The sequence below is a fragment of the Gymnoscopelus microlampas genome (assembly GCF_963454915.1).
Source record: "Gymnoscopelus microlampas genome assembly, chromosome: 9".
NCBI lineage: Eukaryota > Metazoa > Chordata > Actinopteri > Myctophiformes > Myctophidae > Gymnoscopelus > Gymnoscopelus microlampas.
Genome location: NC_139946.1, coordinates 57,009,008 through 57,030,516, shown reverse-complemented (window position 1 = coordinate 57,030,516; position 21,509 = coordinate 57,009,008). Strand labels below are relative to the sequence as shown.

The following is a 21,509-nucleotide window of genomic DNA, read 5'->3' as shown; positions in this document are numbered from 1 at the left end:
ACACACACACACACACACACACACACACACACACACACACACACACACACACACACACACACACACATATTTTTTATGTTCACCCAAAACATTGAAAGTAAGTTGTTTTAAGGATAGTTTAGTTGATACAGTAACATAGTTATTATTCTCATTATTTTAGAACAGTGATCAGGTCACTATATCCAAGCTTAACATCTTCTGGCCAATCAGAATCAAGTATTTTCCATGATCATGGTATAACTAATTAACTTGCTTTCTTTCCTTTTGTTTTCACATGTGAAGATGGCGTTCCACTCACGTCTTCTTCAGATATCAGTTCTGTTGCTCTGCATCACTGCAGGTAAATGATACTGTAATTAACCTACAGATTATGGTGTACATTTACATTGCATGTTAATTGTTAGATTGTGTTGACCTGGACAACAAGAATACATCTTAACTAGACACCATTAGGGTCCAAAAGTATTTAGTAAAAAGTGAAATATAGATGTGATTTGAAAAAAAAATCTGCTCATTTTCTGCAGTTTCTGTCCTGAAATAGAGTCAAGATGTACTTGAATCTTAATAATAACAATTGTAATGAATTCCTCAGGTCAAGATTGTATGGACATTTGTGTGCATTTGTCTCTGTATGTTTAGTTCAAAAGGGTATTTTCTATTTCCATTCCAGGTGGGATTTCTGTAAGGGCCTTCTATTAGAAGTTTTGAGGTATTTGGGGGTAAAAGTTGGGGACTTTTTTTTCACATAATTCAAGGGTGCTTAATGTATCTTTGTTTTTAACCTTCTAATTTGCATAACAAAATGGCTGCCGATGTTGCCCTATTTCTTCAATAACTCTATAGCAAGGCAAGCAAAAGTGACGCATAAAGTGTCTATATCTATGTTCTAAGGGTCACACAATGTGTTTAAGGCATTTTTAATGTAATTAGTTCTAAGCCTACTCCTAAATATGCAAATTAGGGGCCACCATTACAGAAAACTGTTTAATGCTCAAAGGGGTCCACACGCACCCCCCTTATTTTATTTTATTTTATTTTCTACTTATCTGTATATTTGGTGTCCTTAGGACATCTAAAATACAGATTTAGATGATCCCATGTAAAACTCTTGGGCAAAGTATTCATTTGGCCCCTGGTGACCCAAATTACCTTGAAGTCAATGGAGTGACATTCCATAAATAGACTATCATGGGGATTTCTGCCTTGTATAACTCAGTTTTTTTTTACCTTTATTTAACCAGTAAAAACACATTGAGACACAGTCTCTTTTTCAAGTGGGAACTGGCCAAGATGCAGCGTTAAAATTACACAGTCTAAGCTTAACATACAAATACAAAAACAAACAACAAAATAGTCATCCAAGATACATCACAAATACATAAGCTAACTCCAATTGATACACTTTACACAATAGAAAAAAAGCCAATAATCAAACAATAAATAGTAATACACACAGTGTACAACCAATACAAATAACCAAGAACCTACCGCTAGGCTAGTAAACCTCCGGACAGGTGCAGTTGTTTGTGAATAAAACTAAGGTGATTCTTTTGAAGCTTCTCAAGGGAATTAGAGCCAGTTTGAGTTTAGTCTGGAGATCATTCCACGACCAAGGGCCAAAGAAAGAAAGACATTTTTACCCCCCTCAGATGAAAATGAGGGTACTTCACAGCGTAACCAGGGAGGTAATGTAGTAGGGGAGCTCACCAAGAATAGCTTTATAAATGAAATTATACCAATGTTGCAACCTGCGCGTAGTCAAAGAGGACCAATCAACTGCAGCATACAACGTGCAATGGTGAGTTCTAAAAGGAGAATTCGTTATGAATCTCAGTGCAGCATGGTACAGGGGATCCAGCTTGGCCAATGTGGAGGCACAAGCAAACCTGTAAATATTGTCACCATAATCCAGCTGGGACAAAAACAGACCAGTGACCATTTTTTTACGAGCGGTGCAGGCAAAACAAGCCTTCAGTCTGTAGAAAAAACTTAGAGTAAATTTCAGCTTCTTACTCAAGGCATCAATTTGGAATTTAAAATTTAGATGTTTGTCCAACCAGAACCCGAGGTATTTATATAGGTAGTTACAGCCACAGAACTGGTACTTTTGGTATTTTAAGTACATTGTTATGCCATACTTTTGTACTTTTACTCAAGTAAATTTTGAATGACAGACTATTACTTGTAACAGAGTATTCTCACATTGTGGTATTTATGTCACAGTATGATTGAAGAAGGTGCACTCGTTATCTCCGATGGAGGCGCTCCGTCTGAAGCTGACTTGAGGCTCCACGAGATATAGATAGATATTTTGCGGGATGCGTTGGGGCGGGTTGGGCTCCGTGGCCGGGCGGGCGGGGCAGGTAATAAAAAAAACCTGACCCGCGCATCACTGGTATACAGGGTATTTGCACATTTCTAAAGTGACAATTTAAGGACTTTTAGGACCTCCTTAATACCTCTAAAATCAAAATGTAACATTGGCCAAATTGGCCAAATTGGCAAATATTAGAGGCATAAATTGCGAGGCTATTTTCACAATGGAACCGAGTTAAACAAAAATGTAATTTAATCACCCAGAATCATGAACCAAAATTGGCAGAACAACTATTTTATCTTGCTTTGGTTCTTGTCTAACCTGAACATCTGTTTCATTCTTATTGCTGTTGTGCTGTGACACCAGTATGTCCCTTAAGGTACCAATAAAGATTTTTCTTTTCTTTTCTTTTCTTTTCTTTTCTTTTCTTTTCTTTTCTTTTCTTTTCTTTTCTTTTCTTTTCTTTTCTTTTCTTTTCTTTTCTTTTCTTTTCTTTTCTTTTCTTTTCTTTTCTTTTCTTTTCTCACCAGGACATAGTGTGGTAGTGAAAACAGTTGGAGAGGATGTTGTTCTACCATGTGAGGATCCCACCACTGATCCCACCATCAACCTGGCTGACCTGACCATAATGCCTATCAGGTGATCAACATGTCTACTACCAGAGGAACGGGGGTGAACTTGTTGGCGCTAAGGATCCTTCCTACGTGGGAAGAACTTCTCTCTTCCAGGATGAAGTGAAGAAAGGCAACGTGTCCCTAAACCTGACCAGAGTGACACCATCTGATGATGGAATCTACACCTGCAAAGTCCCTGAATTCAACACAGAATCCACTGTTCACCTCACTGTTGGTAAGACCATTGTTCTGAGAAATTATAATTGTGGGTAACCAAAGTTAATAATAAAAAAAAAGTAGGCTATGCATTACTTCATCATACTACAGTGTCTCACAAAAGTAGCAAAAATAGCCGATTGTGATGCGTTGTAGATAATATGCTATTTTAACTCGAGTTAATAATAAAGAGCATGCATTTGCAATACAAAATACAATCATAATGTGTTAACTTGACTTCATTAAACTCAAATACAGGTTTCAATGTATAAGTTAGGTGTTTATCACACATTTACCAGAGCAACTCCAGTGCAACCATGAAGCTGTGATGTTGCAGACCTTGCTCCCTGGTCCTGCTCCCAAAAGCACTTAAAGAAGCTACTTGCTGCTGTTCTGCTGTTCTTATTCATGTTCTGCTCATCATCTCATCTGCTTGTGATTTTGAAAAGACAGAACTATGGCGGTGTTTACATAAAACTTTGCTTTAACTCTGGATTCATTCAAATGTATTCTGAGGAAAAGTGACAGACATAGTATACTGCAGTATTGCAGCATGCATGCATCACAAACTGTAAAACATTTATTATTTACATAATGTTAACACATCATGTATGCTTCTATGATGTAACTATAACTGCCAGCTCATATTGAAGTGTTGCAGTTGATGCAACAATGATAAGTTATTAACAGCGATAAACAAATGAACAATTGTAGTTTCCAGGCGCAAGCCAACAATGGCTCTCATTTCTCACCTAATTTTTGTAGAAATAAAATATTTTCTTTATTTAAACGTGAAAAGTTTGAAAACATGTATTTTCATTCAGGAACATATGTTCTTGTGTATCATATTAAGTGGTAAATCACTAATCTATAAACGCTATTGATTATTGAGTACTGTAACAATAGAGTATGGAGTCAATCTGAACTGAATCTCTTCTTCCTATTTCACTCTCTCTCTTCTTCCTCCTCTTCATCTTTTATTCTAGTCTCTAGAGGGAGAGCTGGCAAGCATCATCAGCATCATCACCAGCCCCTCCATCATCTTCATCATCTTCATCAGGTTTAAGAGAAGCATTATGGAGTTTGTTTGCAGATTCCACAGACCTAAAATTCCACCTGGTAATAAGAACAGGTACATAATGTTTCATGTTTTATTTCATATCAACTCATCTCATTGTTATTTACAATCAATATTTCATCACATTCTAGTAAAAGGTTAAATTATTCTACACTTTAACCCTTTAAGACCTGAGGCTGACTCTACAAATGTCTTTTAAATCGGTTTTCAGAAAAAACCTGTTTCTATATCAGTGGTTCTCAAATGTTTTCATGTCAAGGACCACCAAAATTATATGTATTTGACCGCGGACCCCCATCTGAAAATATTGTGTTCCATGGACCCTCAGAAGCAAAGATTTGAGTAAAAACAATATATATATATATATATATATATATATATATATATATATATATATATATATATATATGTATATATATATATATATATATATATATATATATATATATATATGTATATGTATATGTATATGTATATATATATATATATATATATATATATATATATGTATATGTATATATATATATATATATATATATATATATATAAGATTTGCAAAAATGTTCACGATTTTTCAAAAATAGCATGATCTACAAACCAGAGACTCCACCGGTACTCTAAAGTGGTTCAAATCTAAAATTACAGCTTGTTGAGCTTGTAAACTGCACTTCCATGTACTTTTTCTCTGCAAACTTATAAATAAACTATTCAATCAATACATTTTCCCACATGTGTGTACAAGTGTCAATCTAGTTATACTTATCTCCACCATGGTTGATTCAGAGTGATGTCAGAGGTCCGCCTACCGACCGGCCCTGCCATTAGTCAATTTTAATATAGGAATAAGGCTTGTAGCCAGCAAACCTTTTAATATTATTGTTTGTCTGGAAGTGATGCTGAAGCTTTTATTGGTTCATAGATTCATTTGACAGCAGCACTATCATCAGTGTTGAGTAAATTATTATTGTTATTTTTAATAATTATAATAATTTCATCTTATTGGCACATTATTTTTGCTAATATGTTGGATTCATGTTGTTGTGTGTTTTCAGACATTTACATTTTGGCAAAAAACGAAACATTTTCCCATCACAGAAACATGTACTACCTCCTGTAGTAACTCTGAGGACCCACTAGGGGTCCCAGAGGTCCATTTCAGCCAGTCAGATATTTCATAGAGGTGATCTAGTTCTGTAAGCTCTTCACTCTGTTCACCTCACAGTAAGAAGCATTTTGAAAAGTCCCTAGCTTTGGAATTATTCCAAAACTAGGGATACAACGTTATTGAAATGTTGGCCCACATCCCAACATAAACAGCTTGAATGTAGTATTTTTATATAAAAAATGTTCCAACTTGTTGACCCTTTTGAAAGCTTCCCCAGAAAACACTGATAGACTCTGCAGCCTTCATCATCACAGGCTTTTTCAGGCTTTAAAAAAATGAAATCAACATAATTACTATTAAATAAAATATTAGCTAAAACCAATATATTATTTTGATACCGATATTGCGTTTTAAGGCCAACATCGGCCGATCTCCATTCACTAAAACAATCAAGTGGAAGGTGGACCACGTACTCTCTGTGTCCGTGATGTGAGGGAATACATGCAGGGTTGCCAGATCGGAATGACGGTTTCCAGCCCAAGCACAACTTAAAAGCAGCCCAATGGAATAAAATCCCGCCCACATGCACGTGCCTGGAGTATTAGTTAATAGAGTATTAATTCATTATAGTAATTAATATAGTTATTAATAAAGTATTCATTCATTTTTCGGGTCTAATTTGTTTATTCATTATAGTAATTAATATAGTAATTAATAAAGTATTATTTTTTTTGGTCTAATTTGTTTTTTGGCAGGCTACTTTCTTTTCGGTTTTAATTTGGTTATTTATTTAATTATACATTGTTATTTGTGCCTGATTTTACCATCTCTATTTGACCAATATGTACAGTATGTATGTGCCTGGAGTATTAGTTATTTGGGCATCATTAGTGTAGCTATTAAAGCCATGAGCAGATCTACAAGGCAAGCTCACACCCCTGCTTGTAGATCTTCCAATTTCACTAGGCTATTTGAATGCATTCGCCACACGTTTTTAGCTTTGATCTCTCCCATCAAAATTGATGTAGATAAATCTTACCTTTATGCAGAATCAATGTCTTTTAAATTGAAGTGTTTTTTGTTGTTGTTTTTTGTTTTTTTAAACGAACTATATACAGTCACTGCAAGCCAGGTCAGCTGGCTAATACATGGATGAATCAAATCTCCCCAACAGCCGCCGGGGAGGTTTGAAAGTAGCGGACGTCAGTCCATTCCTACTCAGCCCAGAGCGTACATGCATGAGGCTGGTTAGGAGCTGTAGTCCCATGCGATTTCTTGTGTCATCCTTTAGCAGTGCCACCTGGGAAAATGCTCTCTCAACATGAGCATTAGATATGGGCAGAGTCAGCAATTTGATGACACCCAGTGCTAAGTCTTTGAAACACTGGTTTTCTCCTGCGTCTTTGAACGCTTCAATTTCCAGCCAAAACGCGTCAACTGCTTGATCACTTGAGAAGCCTGCTGATGCCACGCTTCTCCACTGGCACTCTAATGTGTCGATAGGACATGAAAAGAACTCTGTGGGCAAGTCATTAACTTTTGGCCTGTCTATGGTGGACATCACAGTTTTGGGGCAAAACAACTCAAGTTTTCGCAGCATTTCCATTGATGCAGGTAGGCGCATTTGATACTGCACCAGTGTCTCCTTTAGGAAATCAAAACAGCGCGTAAAGATTCTGTCCTTCACATCAGGGGCCAGTTTGCTTTTTTCCATCATCTGTTGGAATGTTGTACCCAGGTCTGCATCATGGGGCGAGAGGTAGACGCTGGACGATTTTAGATCTAGTTTGAGGAGACGTTTGTGATTGTTCATGCGCAAAACACTGGGCTTTATTACTCTCCTCAACGTAGACATGTACAGTGTCTCAAGATCCCGAAACACACCCAGTGAGTCTCCCGTTTCCAACTGGAAGTATTTGTTCACGTTTTTTATTTCTATCAACACAGGCCGGAGAAAGTGCATGTAAAGAATATTTGTCTTGTCATTGTACATTTCATTTAGTAGCCTGGCTGCATAGCAGTGTTCTGCGTTGGATACCAAACTGAAGTGCAGCTTCAGTGCGTCTTCTTGAGCTACAATGCGGTCAATACAGTCTGAAATCACTAACCAGCGTGTCGAGCTGGGTGAAATCAGTTTCAGTGGACCCTCTCCATCATTTAGAGTCTCATAGACATTCTTGTAGTCACTCTGGCGCTTTGCTGAATGAGCAAACCAGTTATATTTTTCTCTTATCTTCAAGGTTGCTTGGCAGTTGTTGCATAGCTTTGTTGGCAATAATATCCAATGAGTGGCATACACAACGAATAAGCTGTAGTTTGGGCTGCTTTTGTTTAAGTAAAGTGAACACGGAGTGATTCTTCGACAATCTCAACAGCCCCAGATATGTGCTGATAAACTTGCCGTGTTTCAGCGATCGGAACTTTACACATATACACAGGAGTTTAGTCACGGATACGTCTGTGGTTTCATCCAGATAGAGAGAGTATGGAGACTCACCTATGTCCTCCCTTAACTCTTCTCTGAAGTGTGATGCCAGGACAGACTTGATTACTGCTGTACATTTCGTCCTGTGCATTTTCAATGCTCCTGTTTCATCCTGCCAGATATCTGACAGCTCATCCACAGCATTAATAGATGTGTGACATGCAACATAGGTTGCAATCCTTAGCTCTCTGCGTTTCTGGTCATCTTTAATGGTGCCTGATGGACCAGCGTTGACTGGTACAGTGAAGGATTTGACACTGGGCACACAACGGGACTGGTGCTTCTTTGTCTGGCCATGCTCTTTCAAGTCATTATACTGTGCTCTTATAAGAGTATTGCAATATTTACACCGAGCTTTGGCATCATCATCGGGGACAGGGGCGATCCACGCCTTTAGCACTGGATCTGACTCCCATTCCTTCCTGTATAACTTTTTATACTTTCCCCACTTCGGCATCACGACTTTTATGTCCAACCTCCTTAAACAATACATTGAAACAAGAAGTAAACACAACAGCTGCTGTCTTCCTCCCGCGCGATAAACAGGTGGCACGCCCCCCATAACAGCCGTGCCCTTAATTGGACCCCCCCCCCGGATACAGAAACAGTGAATCCACGTATGTGTGTTTAAGTGGCCGGATACAGTAGGCGGGGTTCTAGACCGGATCAGAGCACTGAGCAGCAGTCCTTGACATGAAAAAGATTGGGCCCCACTGATATAGAAACTTGTTCCTGTTTTTTGAATGTTCTCCATGTACAACCGGTACGTCGACATAAACGTTCACATTTCAAATATAAAGTGCACTCTTTCTTTGATTTGGGGTGTATTTGTAACCCCAAGATGGCACATATGGAACCAAATGGACCCCGACGTCTAATAGGGTGCTATTAAATGTGCTTATTATAAACGTCGGAAAAGATCAGCATTCTTTTTATTTTCTCCTCCTACTGTTGGTGTGAATATAAAAAATATGATTTATGGTGGGGGGGGGGGGGTCATGCATTTTCCTCCAGTCCCTCAGGGGGGGTCAAAAAAAATATTCGGAGGCTGAGGGGGACGGCCAAGAAAAGAAAAGAAAACAAAATCACTTCAGCACCAGGCCCCCGTACTGGATAAATAACGCACAGTCCCTAAAGGAGCACTTCACCCTTTTTCAACCTTATCTTCATATAATTGGTCCTCACTAATGCTCATTATAATATTATTATATATTCCTCCTCAGCACTGAGTCTACAGGACAGATGACCATCCACACTGTCTCTAAGTCTGATGAAGGAATGTACAAGTGTCTCATCTCTGACCGTGGAGAGTCACCAGAGAGCAGGATGGATGTGAGAGGTACAAACACACTTTATATGACCTAACAAATAACATCATTTGTTATTTACTCTGATTTTGTAGATACTGGTATCACACTCAATTGAATTGAATAGCCAGTAGCATTATATTTAGATTTACAGATGAAGTGTGATTCATAGCAGGTTATTACAGGCAGGGTTATACAGGGATGCTAAATGCTTACATTGTCATTGTTTGGTTCAGATTTCATGTCAGTTTAATTTACATTCACACATGTCCTCTCCCCAGCCCTGAAGACCCTCTTTATGAATACATAAAGCTGTGTCAAACTAATTCATAATAATAATAATAATAACTAGAAAAGGTGTGCACAGGTCCCCGCCTATGCACAAATTGGCCTCCTGGTGGCGTTATAACAGGCCCATGTGAAAGATTTGGGGCAGAGGTTCTGCTCTGGCATCCAGGGAGTGTGTGTGCAAAGTTTTATGCCTTCGGCCTGGCGGAGACAATAATAATAATAATATCACCCAGGAATCATCGCTGTCTAAGTTTATCCAAAACAAGGGCAGGAATATCAGCCTGATAGGATAAATGTAGACAACAACTAATTCATGATAATCTGTCTGTCTGTCTGTCTGTCTGTCTGTCTGTCTGTCTCTCTCTCTCTCTCTCTCTCTCTCTCTCTCTCTCTCTCTCTCTCTCTCTCTCTCTCTCTCTCTCTCTCTCTCTCTCTCTCTCTCTCTCTCTCTCTCTCTCTCTCTCTCTCTCTCTCTCTCTCTCTCTCTCTCTCTCTCTCTCTCTCTCTCTCTCTCTCTCTCTCTCTCTCTCTCTCTCTCCGGCCTCCACAGACAAGGACCAACCAGCCCCCCCTCTCTCTCTCCCTCTCTCTCTCCATATGTCTATCCTGTGATGTTGTGTGGAGTCTCCATAGTTCTGCTGATCCTGGGTCTGTGTCTGTGGAGGTAAGACTAAAGTGCACTCCTCTGAGCATAGATCCCTTTGAAAGCCAATTGTAGCCAACCTGAATATTGTTAGTCTCATAGCATAACCTCTACTCTCTACTCTCCTAACACTGCTGCTTCACCCTGCCTTATTGCCTCTGTCCTCAGCCTATCAGAATGCTTGTTACATTCAAAAATCAACCTATCTTTTTGACTTAGGCAGAAAGTTATTTTGGAATGTAACAAGTATTCTGATTGGCAGATATTTGCCAATATGTGAGTTTTGGACAAAATCTGTAGAAGTGAAAACATAATATAATCCCGGCCTGAGGGGAATAAAAAACATAATTAAAGAATAATAACAGATTAATTAGTGAGAATTAAAAGAAAACAATTTGAAATGTGCACACAGTTGAGTGAGTATCTCTGCCAGGATGGGTTGTCTACCCAGGTCTGTGTAAGAGGCATAATGTGACATTGCAGGGATGATGTGTGGCATCGTGTCAACTGTACTGTCAGACACGTTGCTAGGTCTCTACTAGGTTGGGGGCTTAGCCCCCCAGGCAACGCACGTGTGCATGCCCCACCCCCCACGCGCGAAATCGTGGATTTCGTTGTTACTCTATTTTGGTTTTAGGATTATGGGTAGGGTTAACAAAGTTTGAATATGACAGTTGTAGGAGTTGTAGCAAAAAGTGTTTTGAATGTAGACACAAATGTCCGGAGCATTGCTATGACAATAACTTGACATAGCAATTATGAAGGATTAAAGATGTATATATAACTAACTGTATGTGGCCTTTTTTATTTTATTTACAGATCTATGTTGTGTCAGGTACGTACAGTAAATATATATATTCATCAACATGACAGAAGAATATATTACATCTTGTTTTCTACTTCATTTATGTTCATTATACTGTATATCTTTTAATTACAGACGTGTTCAGCCTCAGGGAACCAATCAGGGATTCTCTGCAGTCCAGATTACCAATCAAAGTGCAGCTCCTGATGATGTGTACGATACACTGCAGCACGGTCAGTCTTTCAACCAATCATGTTGGTTTATGGAACTTCTGACAACTAGTTCAGTTCTTCTAATATGAATCTAGATTAATTTAAAACTTTATATCTGAAAATAGGTTTATTTATTTACCTTTAGGATACACAAGTGACTATGAAGAACTCCCTCAATCTCATGACCATTAAATATAAAATGGTAAGTACATTTAAAGTTATTCATAATTTGAGGTCAAGTGGTTGTTGAGTAAATGTTCAGTAAACAGAGATATGTGTGATTTATTAAGATAGAACGAGAATGTAACTCAATGAACAACAAAACCCTGACAACAAACTGAGATGAAAACACCTGACTGAACATAGTTCAAGTTCAGGTGTATTATGTCCCAAACTGGGCAATTTATGTTACAGCAGATAATGATAGGAAACTCCAACACACAGTAAATATACGTGTGCATACACAAGACATAAACATAGACATAGACATGATCACAAGATCCAGATAATAAAAGCTACTAATAGCTACCTCCTCCTGCTTCCATTATTGAATGGAAGTACTGTAGGTACAAATGAGAATTTGTACCTGTTGTTTTTAGCCGCAGGTCTTTAACCTTTGGCCGGTAGGCCCCCCTCACAACCCCGTAAGGGCATTTTTCTGTCTAACGCCAAGGTTGAAATAAAATGAAAATAACAGACTCTATGAAAGCTCTGTAGAATAAAATCATCAGTGACTTTCTTACACACCATTTCATATTCATCTAATTAACTTTCAACTCATATTTCAGTCCCAGAATCTTCAAGACGTCAACAAGCAGCTGATCCAGATTATGCAAATCAGGATTGAGTCAACATGAAGCTCTTTGATAATGATGTGGAGGTAATGCTGTTTATCATCTGTTAAGTATAATGCTGTTTATCATCTGTTAAGTATAATGCTGTTTATCATCTGTTAAATATAATGCTGTTTATCATCTGTTGAATATAATGCTGTTCATCATCTGTTAAGTATAATGCTGTTTATCATCTGTTAAGTATAATGCTGTTTATCATCTGTTAAAGGACGACTTCACCACTTTTCAACATATCTTCATATAATAGGTCCTCACTAATGCTCATGATAAAATGGTAATTTTTTTTTCTAATCAGTCTGTGTCTTAGAGGAGGGCTGTAGACAGTTCAGAAACCCGTCTACCAGTGACATCATCGATGGGGAATACAAGCTAATAGAAAATGCAGGCTTTGTATTCCTGGAAAGTTGCAATGCAATAATAGATCCCATTGTTCTCGCCTTTATAAAAATCGGAATAAAAAAATAATAATCTTTTTGGAGAAAAAAAATCATGCCTAACGATGATGTCACTGGTAGACAGGTTTCTGGACTGTCCACAGCCCTTCTATGAGACACAGACCAAATAGAAAAAAATTGTATAATTTTATCATGAGCATTAGTGAGGACCTATTATATGAAGATAGGTTGAAAAGTGGTGAAGTCGTCCTTTAAGTATAATGCTGTGTATCATCTGCTCAATGTCTTCTTCAGGACTTGTAAGCTGTATGTCTAAGCCATATATTCCACAGTTCATGTAAAGTGTTACCACAGCAGATAACATGCAGGCTTACATGCAGAGTTACTTTAATGTTTACTCAGGCTTTAGTGTTTCACCACAGACAGTTTAATTGCTTGATTTAGTATTTAGATATTTGATATTAATTTTACCAGACACGCCCCCTTCCCATACAAACCCATTGTAACTTCAAACTCCATTTTAACCATGGTGATAGATTCATGGCTAAACACCCGTCCTTGATTCTGGTGACTGATGTTGTCCTTCTAATTAATGTGTGAGCCGGCTGTGTTACTTCAATACTTCAAACACAGAGTCACATGGTCTCTGCAGAAGACGTAGAGAAAACCACACCGGCGCATCTTGAGCCACTCACACACACACACACACACACACACACACACACACACACACACACACACACACACACACACACACACACACACACACACACACACACACACACACACACACACACACACACACACACACACACACACACACACACACAGTCCATGTGGGTTGAGCTCTTTGGAAACTTTCTAACCACAAATGCATCTGCTTTGATGTTCCTGTCTGGCATGTGGGATCTTTTCACTAAATAAGTCGCTTGGGGGGGTCTGGAAAGAAGCTAAATCTCGCAACAAAGTCACTAAGTTGGCAACACTGGACACATCCCTGTGTGTGTGTGTGTGTGTGTGTGTGTGTGTGTGTATGTGTGCGTTTTTCTGACTTCGCGCTCGCGGCTCCAGAACATTCTCCGAGGTGTCAGAGCACCCACTTCCGACATGTACTAACGGGCCTGTGGCCCGCAGCTTGGCACGGCATATATCTGACAAACAACACATCCCTTTACAGTTCCCCCGCCCCGGGGGGGAGGCGCCTCAAACAAAGTGTTGTAGAACAAGCCGACCTAACTTGATCGTGTTTGTCACTCCGCCTTCATCAGACACAAGGTAGAAGTGAACAGATCAGTCACTGGATTACAACCTCTTGGCTCAACTTTACCTTTTTACATCATGACAACTCTGAGTAAGTTACACTTTAGATCGTCTTTTGTTAACAGTAGTGTGTGTGTGTGTGTGTGTGTGTGTGTGTGTGTGTGTGTGTGTGTGTGTGTGTGTGTGTGTGTGTGTGTGTGTGTGTGTGTGTGTGTGTGTGTGTGTGTGTGTGTGTGTGTGTGTGTGTGTGTGTGTGTGTGTGTGACTGGTCGTGATGTTTGATTGGGACATTTGATCATCACGGGTAAATTCACAGATCCGATCGTCATTGTATGGAGGAGTATCATCTCTCGGTAAAACACTGTTGTATATGGTGTTCTCTCTGTAACACACAGTGGGGTGCGTTTGAAAATACAGCACTGAGCGCACTGGCCAATACAAACTAATAGGCGAGTGTGCTCTGGTGTGTAATTTCCGAACGCACCCATTATCTCAGGCCGTAACAGCCCCGGCCTCCCCTGTCGCTCTTCTCCTCCTCTGCCGTGCCGCAGGGGCGGATGAACCCCTTCGTGGTGCCCGGTGTTTGGACCCGGTTTGGTGGCCCCCGGCACCGTTTTGTCAACGGGGGAGGGGGGGGGGGGTAGTGCAGCGCGGACATGGAATTCGTCGTTTTTTGTCTTTTTTTTTTTTGACGTTTGGTGCCCCCCATAAGGGGTGGTGCCCTGTGCTTGAGCATCTAAAGTCTGTTGGATAAGTCACCTGACACTGTTGTATGAAGGAGTATACTCTCTCAGTAAAACACCGTTTTACCTCGGCCTCCCCTGTCTCTCTTCTCCTCCCCTGCCGTGTCTCTCATTCAGTGACTCAGTATGGAGTGTTTTTGTGTCTTTGTGGCCTAAACACTGCTGAATGCGTGTTGCTCCACTCGTTCATTTATTTGCTCCAGATGTGTTGATGTGTGTTTTGGTTGGCAAAGATAGCAATTAGTTGGGCGCTGTTTTGCAATACTTGTTATGCGGATCATGCTAACGAGTGCTAAGTGCTAACATCAAACTACAGAACGGATGTCGCTGGTTACGATGTGGAATAATAGACCTTATTCACACGGCGGCCATATTGGAATTAAACATTGAAAGTGCCGCCACCCGGGGTGGCAACTTTCATTGACTTCATAGAAACATGGTCTATAGAAACGAGGGACGTCTCCCCCTCAGCTATCCTCAGGCAACAGTGTCACATCAACAGTGTCACATCAACAGTGTCACATCAACAGTGTCACATCAACAGTGTCACATCAACAGTGTCACATCAACAGTGTCACATCAACAGTGTCACATCAACAGTGTCACATCAACAGTGTCACATCAACAGTGTCACACACACACACACACACACACACACACACACACACACACACACACACACACACACACACACACACACACACACACACACACACACACACACACAGACACAGACTGTGTAGGACTGGTTCTCAAAGTGAAATGATGAAATAACCACTTAAGCTTTAGCCTATTTAAGATCTAGTGAAAATAGCTGATCTACAAGCTCACACTGTATCCAGTGTTGTGTAGTGAACAAAGTGACATATAGTATTCATAGTGATATTTACATGCTATAAAAACAGTGAAAATAACTGATCTACAAGCTCACACTGTATCCAGTGTTGTATAGTGAACAAAGTGACATATAGTATTCATAGTGATATTTACATGCTATTAAAAAAAAGTGAAAATAGCTGATCTACAAGCTCACACTGCATCCAGGGGCATAATGTTGTGTAGTGAACAAAGTTATATACAGTATTTATAGTGATATTTACATACTGTAAAAAATAAATAAAGTGAAAATAGCTGATCTAGAAGGTCAGCTAATTTTGTCAAAGAGATTTAGTGTAGTGAAAAAAGAGAGGTAGTACAATTTAAACATTAACCACAACATCCTGCTCTCTCTATCTCTCATAATAAATAATAAAGAATACTATGTGTTTAGATTAGTAGCTGTTGTTGGGATTGAATAAGTGTAATAACTTGACAGAAGAAGAAGTTTATTTGTAATGCAGGTGGTTTATTAGAACTCTGTACAACTGAACTAATACACCCTCTGTGTCCTGATGTGAACTCTGTCACTTACTGGTTCTTGTTGCACATGAACCAGTCCTACACCGCCCTCTAATGGTCAGAAAGGCTCACTTCATTATAAGTATGTCAATACAGTATCAGTGTGATTCACGCACACACACACGCACACACACGCACACACACGCACACACACGCACACGCACACGCACACGCACACGCACACATAATAAATAATAAATGATAAATAATACATTCATTTTATGTTCCCCCAAAACATTGAAAGTTGTTTTTAAGGATAGTTTAGTTGATACAGTAACATATTTATTATTCTCATTATTTTAGAACAGTGATCAGGTCACTATATCCAGCTTCACATCTTCTGGCCAATCAGATTCAAGTATTCTCCATGATCATGGTATAACTAAGTGTCTGTCTGTCTGTCTGTCTGTCTGTCTGTCTGTCTGTTTCTAGATGTGAAGATGATCTACTCTCATTCATCACGTCTCCTTCTGCTGTTAGTTGTGTCTCATCTCTGCATCTCTGGAGGTAAATCATTACACTGTAACTAACCTACTGTTAATGACATAACAACATCTCTCTTACATTACATTTACATAGAAAGAGAGGAGAACAGGTCATTTTAAATGATGGACATTCTAATAATGTGAAAGAAATGAATCTCTGGTTTAACAATAAGACATTAGTTTAGTTTAAAATGATATTATAACAGCAGCATGGTTAAGTGTTCTAAAACCACTATCCTCATGTGGCCTCATGTAGCTTAATGCTTTTATTAAACTGTATTAAACTATTAAAGTCAAATATGGCAACATGACAATCAGACATATTCTAATTAAAATAGTTTTTAATAACAATTTCACTGTCAGAACTAAAGTACAGTAGTCTAGTCCAGTGACTGTCTGCCCAGATGCCCAGATTACAGTATGTTTGTGTTATTGTGTGTTTACATATTATAGTTTGTTTGTGTTATTGTGTGTAAAAGACTAAATATGCCAAAAGCATGCAAGACAATAACACTGAATGTCATGTTCACTGAAACAGGTTGTTCTTTTGGGACATTTATCTCTATGTTTTAACTGTTCAACTTGACTGAAATAATTTTCTTCACACAGAACAACAAGATGTGAAACACATTCCACTGGGAGGAATCCTTCAATTGCTTCCAGATACTAATTCTGTTACTGAACCCATCACTGGAATCCTTTGGAAACATGACAGCAATAAGGTAGCAGAATGGGATCAGGGTTTTGGTCCTGATGTGGATTACTACGGGACATATAGAGACCGCACTGCATTGAATAAAGACACTGGAGAGTTGGTCATCAACAATGTGAACATAACAGACGGTGGAATATATACTGTGGAGATAAACGGCCGAGTGCAGAGCAAGAACTATAACATTAAAGTGATCAGTAAGTATGCATTGTGTACTGTGAAGAATAAATGTTATAGTTATGTGTTGTACTTTTATCATAATATCCACATTTTTCAATACACATATCTAGTCTACAGCAGGGCTCCAGACTAACTTTATTAACCCCCGTTCCAGAACCGTCCCAAAATACACATTTAACTCTGATATGAGCAGTGACATTGATATGAGCAGTGACATTGATATGAGCAGTGACATTGATATGAGCAGTGACATTAATATGAGCAGTGACATTGATATGAGCAGTTACATTGATATGAGCAGTTACATTGATATGAGCAGTGACATTGATATGAGCAGTTACATTGATATGAGCAGTGACATTGATATGAGCAGTGACATTGATATGAGCAGTGACATTGATATGAGCAGTTACATTAATATGAGCAGTTACATTAATATGAGCAGTTACATTAATATGAGCAGTGACATTGATATGAGCAGTGACATTGATATGAGCAGTTACATTGATATGAGCAGTTACATTGATATGAGCAGTGACATTGATATGAGCAGTTACATTGATATGAGCAGTGACATTGATATGAGCAGTTACATTGATATGAGCAGTGACATTGATATGAGCAGTGACATTGATATGAGCAGTTACATTAATATGAGCAGTTACATTAATATGAGCAGTTACATTAATATGAGCAGTGACATTGATATGAGCAGTGACATTGATATGAGCAGTTACATTGATATGAGCAGTTACATTGATATGAGCAGTGACATTGATATGAGCAGTGACATTGATATGAGCAGTGACATTGATATGAGCAGTGACATTGATATGAGCAGTTACATTGATATGAGCAGTGACATTGATATGAGCAGTGACATTTATATGAGCAGTGACATTGATATGAGCAGTTACATTTATATGAGCAGTGACATTGATATGATCAGTTACATTGATATGAGCAGTTACATTGATATGAGCAGTTACATTGATATGAGCAGTTACATTGATATGAGCAGTTACATTAATATGAGCAGTGACATTGATATGAGCAGTTACATTGATATGAGCAGTTACATTTATATGAGCAGTGACATTGATATGAGCAGTTACATTGATATGAGCAGTTACATTGATATGAGCAGTTACATTGATATGAGCAGTTACATTGATATGAGCAGTGACATTGATATGAGCAGTGACATTGATATGAGCAGTGACATTGATATGAGCAGTTACATTGATATGAGCAGTGACATTAATATGAGCAGTTACATTGATATGATCAGTTACATTGATATGAGCAGTTACATTGATATGATCAGTTACATTGATATGAGCAGTTACATTGATATGAGCAGTTACATTAATATGAGCAGTGACATTGATATGAGCAGTGACATTGATATGAGCAGTTACATTTATATGAGCAGTGACATTGATATGAGCAGTTACATTGATATGAGCAGTTACATTGATATGAGCAGTTACATTGATATGAGCAGTGACATTGATATGAGCAGTTACATTTATATGAGCAGTGACATTGATATGAGCAGTTACATTGATATGAGCAGTGACATTGATATGAGCAGTTACATTGATATGAGCAGTGACATTGATATGAGCAGTTACATTGATATGAGCAGTGACATTGATATGAGCAGTTACATTGTTATGAGCAGTTACATTGATATGAGCAGTGACATTGATATGAGCAGTGACATTGATATGAGCAGTTACATTGATATGAGCAGTGACATTGATATGAGCAGTGACATTGATATGAGCAGTTACATTGATATGAGCAGTGACATTGATATGAGCAGTGACATTGATATGAGCAGTGACATTGATATGAGCAGTGACATTGATATGAGCAGTTACATTGATATGAGCAGTGACATTGATATGAGCAGTGACATTGATATGAGCAGTGACATTGATATGAGCAGTGACATTGATATGAGCAGTGACATTGATATGAGCAGTGACATTGATATGAGCAGTGACATTGATATGAGCAGTGACATTGATATGAGCAGTGACATTGATATGAGCAGTGACATTGATATGAGCAGTTACATTAATATGAGCAGTTACATTGATATGAGCAGTTACATTGATATGAGCAGTGACATTGATATGAGCAGTGACATTGATATGAGCAGTTACATTTATATGAGCAGTGACATTGATATGAGCAGTTACATTGATATGAGCAGTTACATTTATATGAGCAGTGACATTGATATGAGCAGTTACATTGATATGAGCAGTTACATTGATATGAGCAGTTACATTGATATGAGCAGTTACATTGATATGAGCAGTTACATTTATATGAGCAGTGACATTGATATGAGCAGTTACATTGATATGAGCAGTTACATTGATATGATCAGTTACATTAATATGAGCAGTTACATTGATATGAGCAGTTACATTGATATGAGCAGTTACATTGATATGAGCAGTTGGCTCAAACAATCTCTGTCCCGTCTGCGTCCCAGGGGAGATTCATTTGCGTCCCAAATACATATTTTTATGTTTCGATCTTTCCTTCAGAAGAGAACAGGATTAATGGAAGGATGTTTTGTTATGAACATACTTTATTGATAATGCAAGAATGAAGGATGAGTGAATGTGTTAAATCAGTAGAATGACTCACAATTAGTGAGGGTGATTCATTTAAGTGATCGTCTTCGCCAGGGCGAATTGCTGAAAGCTGGATGAGACTATGGGCCCGATATGTTTAAGCCCATATTTACGCAACGAATTTACGCAACATCCCACTTTAGTAGTCTGATTCATCATTCATTCTTCATTCTTTTATTGTCGGTGAATTTTGCGGGAGGGCCGCTCTTTCTCCCGTCTGCTCGGAGTTAGTCTTACATGACCAAAGCTTGCGTATGTCATTAGAATGCCTTATTCTTCATGTTAATTCAATTACAATAGGACCAAACCTCAAATAAAATATATATGTGCCCAACATTTGACAACACAAAAATAATGAAAAAATATGTCAACAATCTTGGATGCATATTATAGACATGATGCAAATGCAACCGACTTCTTTTTTAATTTCCAGTTTAGAGCTGAATTATTAGGCGTGTTTTGCAGTTTTTGCAACTTTGGTCACAGTTTGCCCTATTGGACTTTCATGCCAACTCCAATGTCAGGCTATTAATTTATAAAATTCACCACATGAGCGCAGTCTTACCTTGATGAGGATACAGTAGATGAAATCTAGGTCTGCATTCCAATTCCGATGTAGGAGTGTGACAGTGGATCAAGTAATCAATAAAGCTCTGATAAAAAATGTATATTGGTGGATTCCAGCCTCCAGCCTTTTACCCCTACCTCTTTTCTTTTCTTTTCAGGACATAGTCTGGTGAAAACAACAGTTGGAGAGGATGCTGTTCTACCATGTGAGGTTGATCCCACCACTGCTCCCACCACTGACCTCACTGCCCTGACCGTAGAGTGGACCAGACCAGGTTATCAGCATGTCTACTACCAGAGGAACGGGGCTGAACTTGATGACAATAAGGATCCTTCCTATGTGGGAAGAACTTCTCTCTTCCAGGATGAAGTGAAGAAAGGCAACGTGTCCCTCAACCTGACCAGAGTGAAACTATCTGATGAAGGAAACTACACCTGCGTTATTGATGCAATCAACACAGAATCCATTGTTCAACTCACTGTTGGTAAGACCATTGTTCTGAGAAATGATCGTGTAAATAAAAAACATTGTTTTTGTTGTAATAGTTTTAGATCAGTCACCTTTGAAATGATCCTATATTGTCTGATAGTTATTTTTTGTTAATGTTTATATTGTTGTTGTCAGGCAGAAACATGAATGTCCATATTTTAACATTCTTCTCAAAAATGTATGCATTACTTCATCATACTACAGTGTCCCACAAAAGTAGCAAAAATGGCCGATCGTAATGTGATGCATTATCTGCTATATTTTAGCATTTAAATGAAAGTTTAAGAGGTTCAGTACGTTTTTGTTTTTTATAAACATGGAACCAATGAAAAGTATCAATAAGAGCTTGTGACTAATAACTATATTAGATCCATTGGAACACAGATTATTTTTCTCTTTAAAAAGTAAGACTTTTGGACTTACAAGGTTTCTACCTGACAACAACGATATAAAAGTCTATCTATCTATCTATCTATCTATCTATCTATCTATCTATCTATCTATCTATCTATCTATCTATCTATCTATCTATCTACACATACACACACACTCTGATGGAGTAGCTCTGTTGTTACTGAGGTTCTATTTCAACAGCACATATGATCAATACATGTTATTTGGTAGATTTTCTCCTCAAAATGTTGTACCTATTAAAAAGTATTAAACATGTGTTTTTATTCAGGAATGAACGT

General features: G+C 38.4%; 2 protein-coding genes across 4 annotated transcripts in view; one reads left to right on the top strand and one right to left on the bottom strand.

Annotated features, from left to right (window-relative positions):
• The window catches only part of tmem259 (transmembrane protein 259), a 298,209-nt gene that overhangs the window by 161,848 nt on the left and 114,852 nt on the right, over nucleotides 1-21,509 (bottom strand). The gene's annotated exons all lie outside the window — the stretch shown is intronic.
• The window catches only part of LOC311051682 (uncharacterized protein), a gene marked incomplete at both ends in the record, with an annotated part of 25,288 nt that continues 4,061 nt past the window's right edge, over nucleotides 283-21,509 (top strand). Inside the window, 9 exons of the mRNA XM_084066265.1 lie at nucleotides 283-340; nucleotides 2,957-3,162; nucleotides 4,134-4,279; nucleotides 9,039-9,154; nucleotides 10,047-10,077; nucleotides 13,591-13,673; nucleotides 16,156-16,230; nucleotides 16,818-17,117; nucleotides 20,486-20,812. Of these exons, the coding sequence (XP_083922391.1) occupies nucleotides 283-340; nucleotides 2,957-3,162; nucleotides 4,134-4,279; nucleotides 9,039-9,154; nucleotides 10,047-10,077; nucleotides 13,591-13,673; nucleotides 16,156-16,230; nucleotides 16,818-17,117; nucleotides 20,486-20,812 (1,342 nt within the window). The remainder of the gene's footprint in view (nucleotides 341-2,956; nucleotides 3,163-4,133; nucleotides 4,280-9,038; nucleotides 9,155-10,046; nucleotides 10,078-13,590; nucleotides 13,674-16,155; nucleotides 16,231-16,817; nucleotides 17,118-20,485; nucleotides 20,813-21,509) is intronic.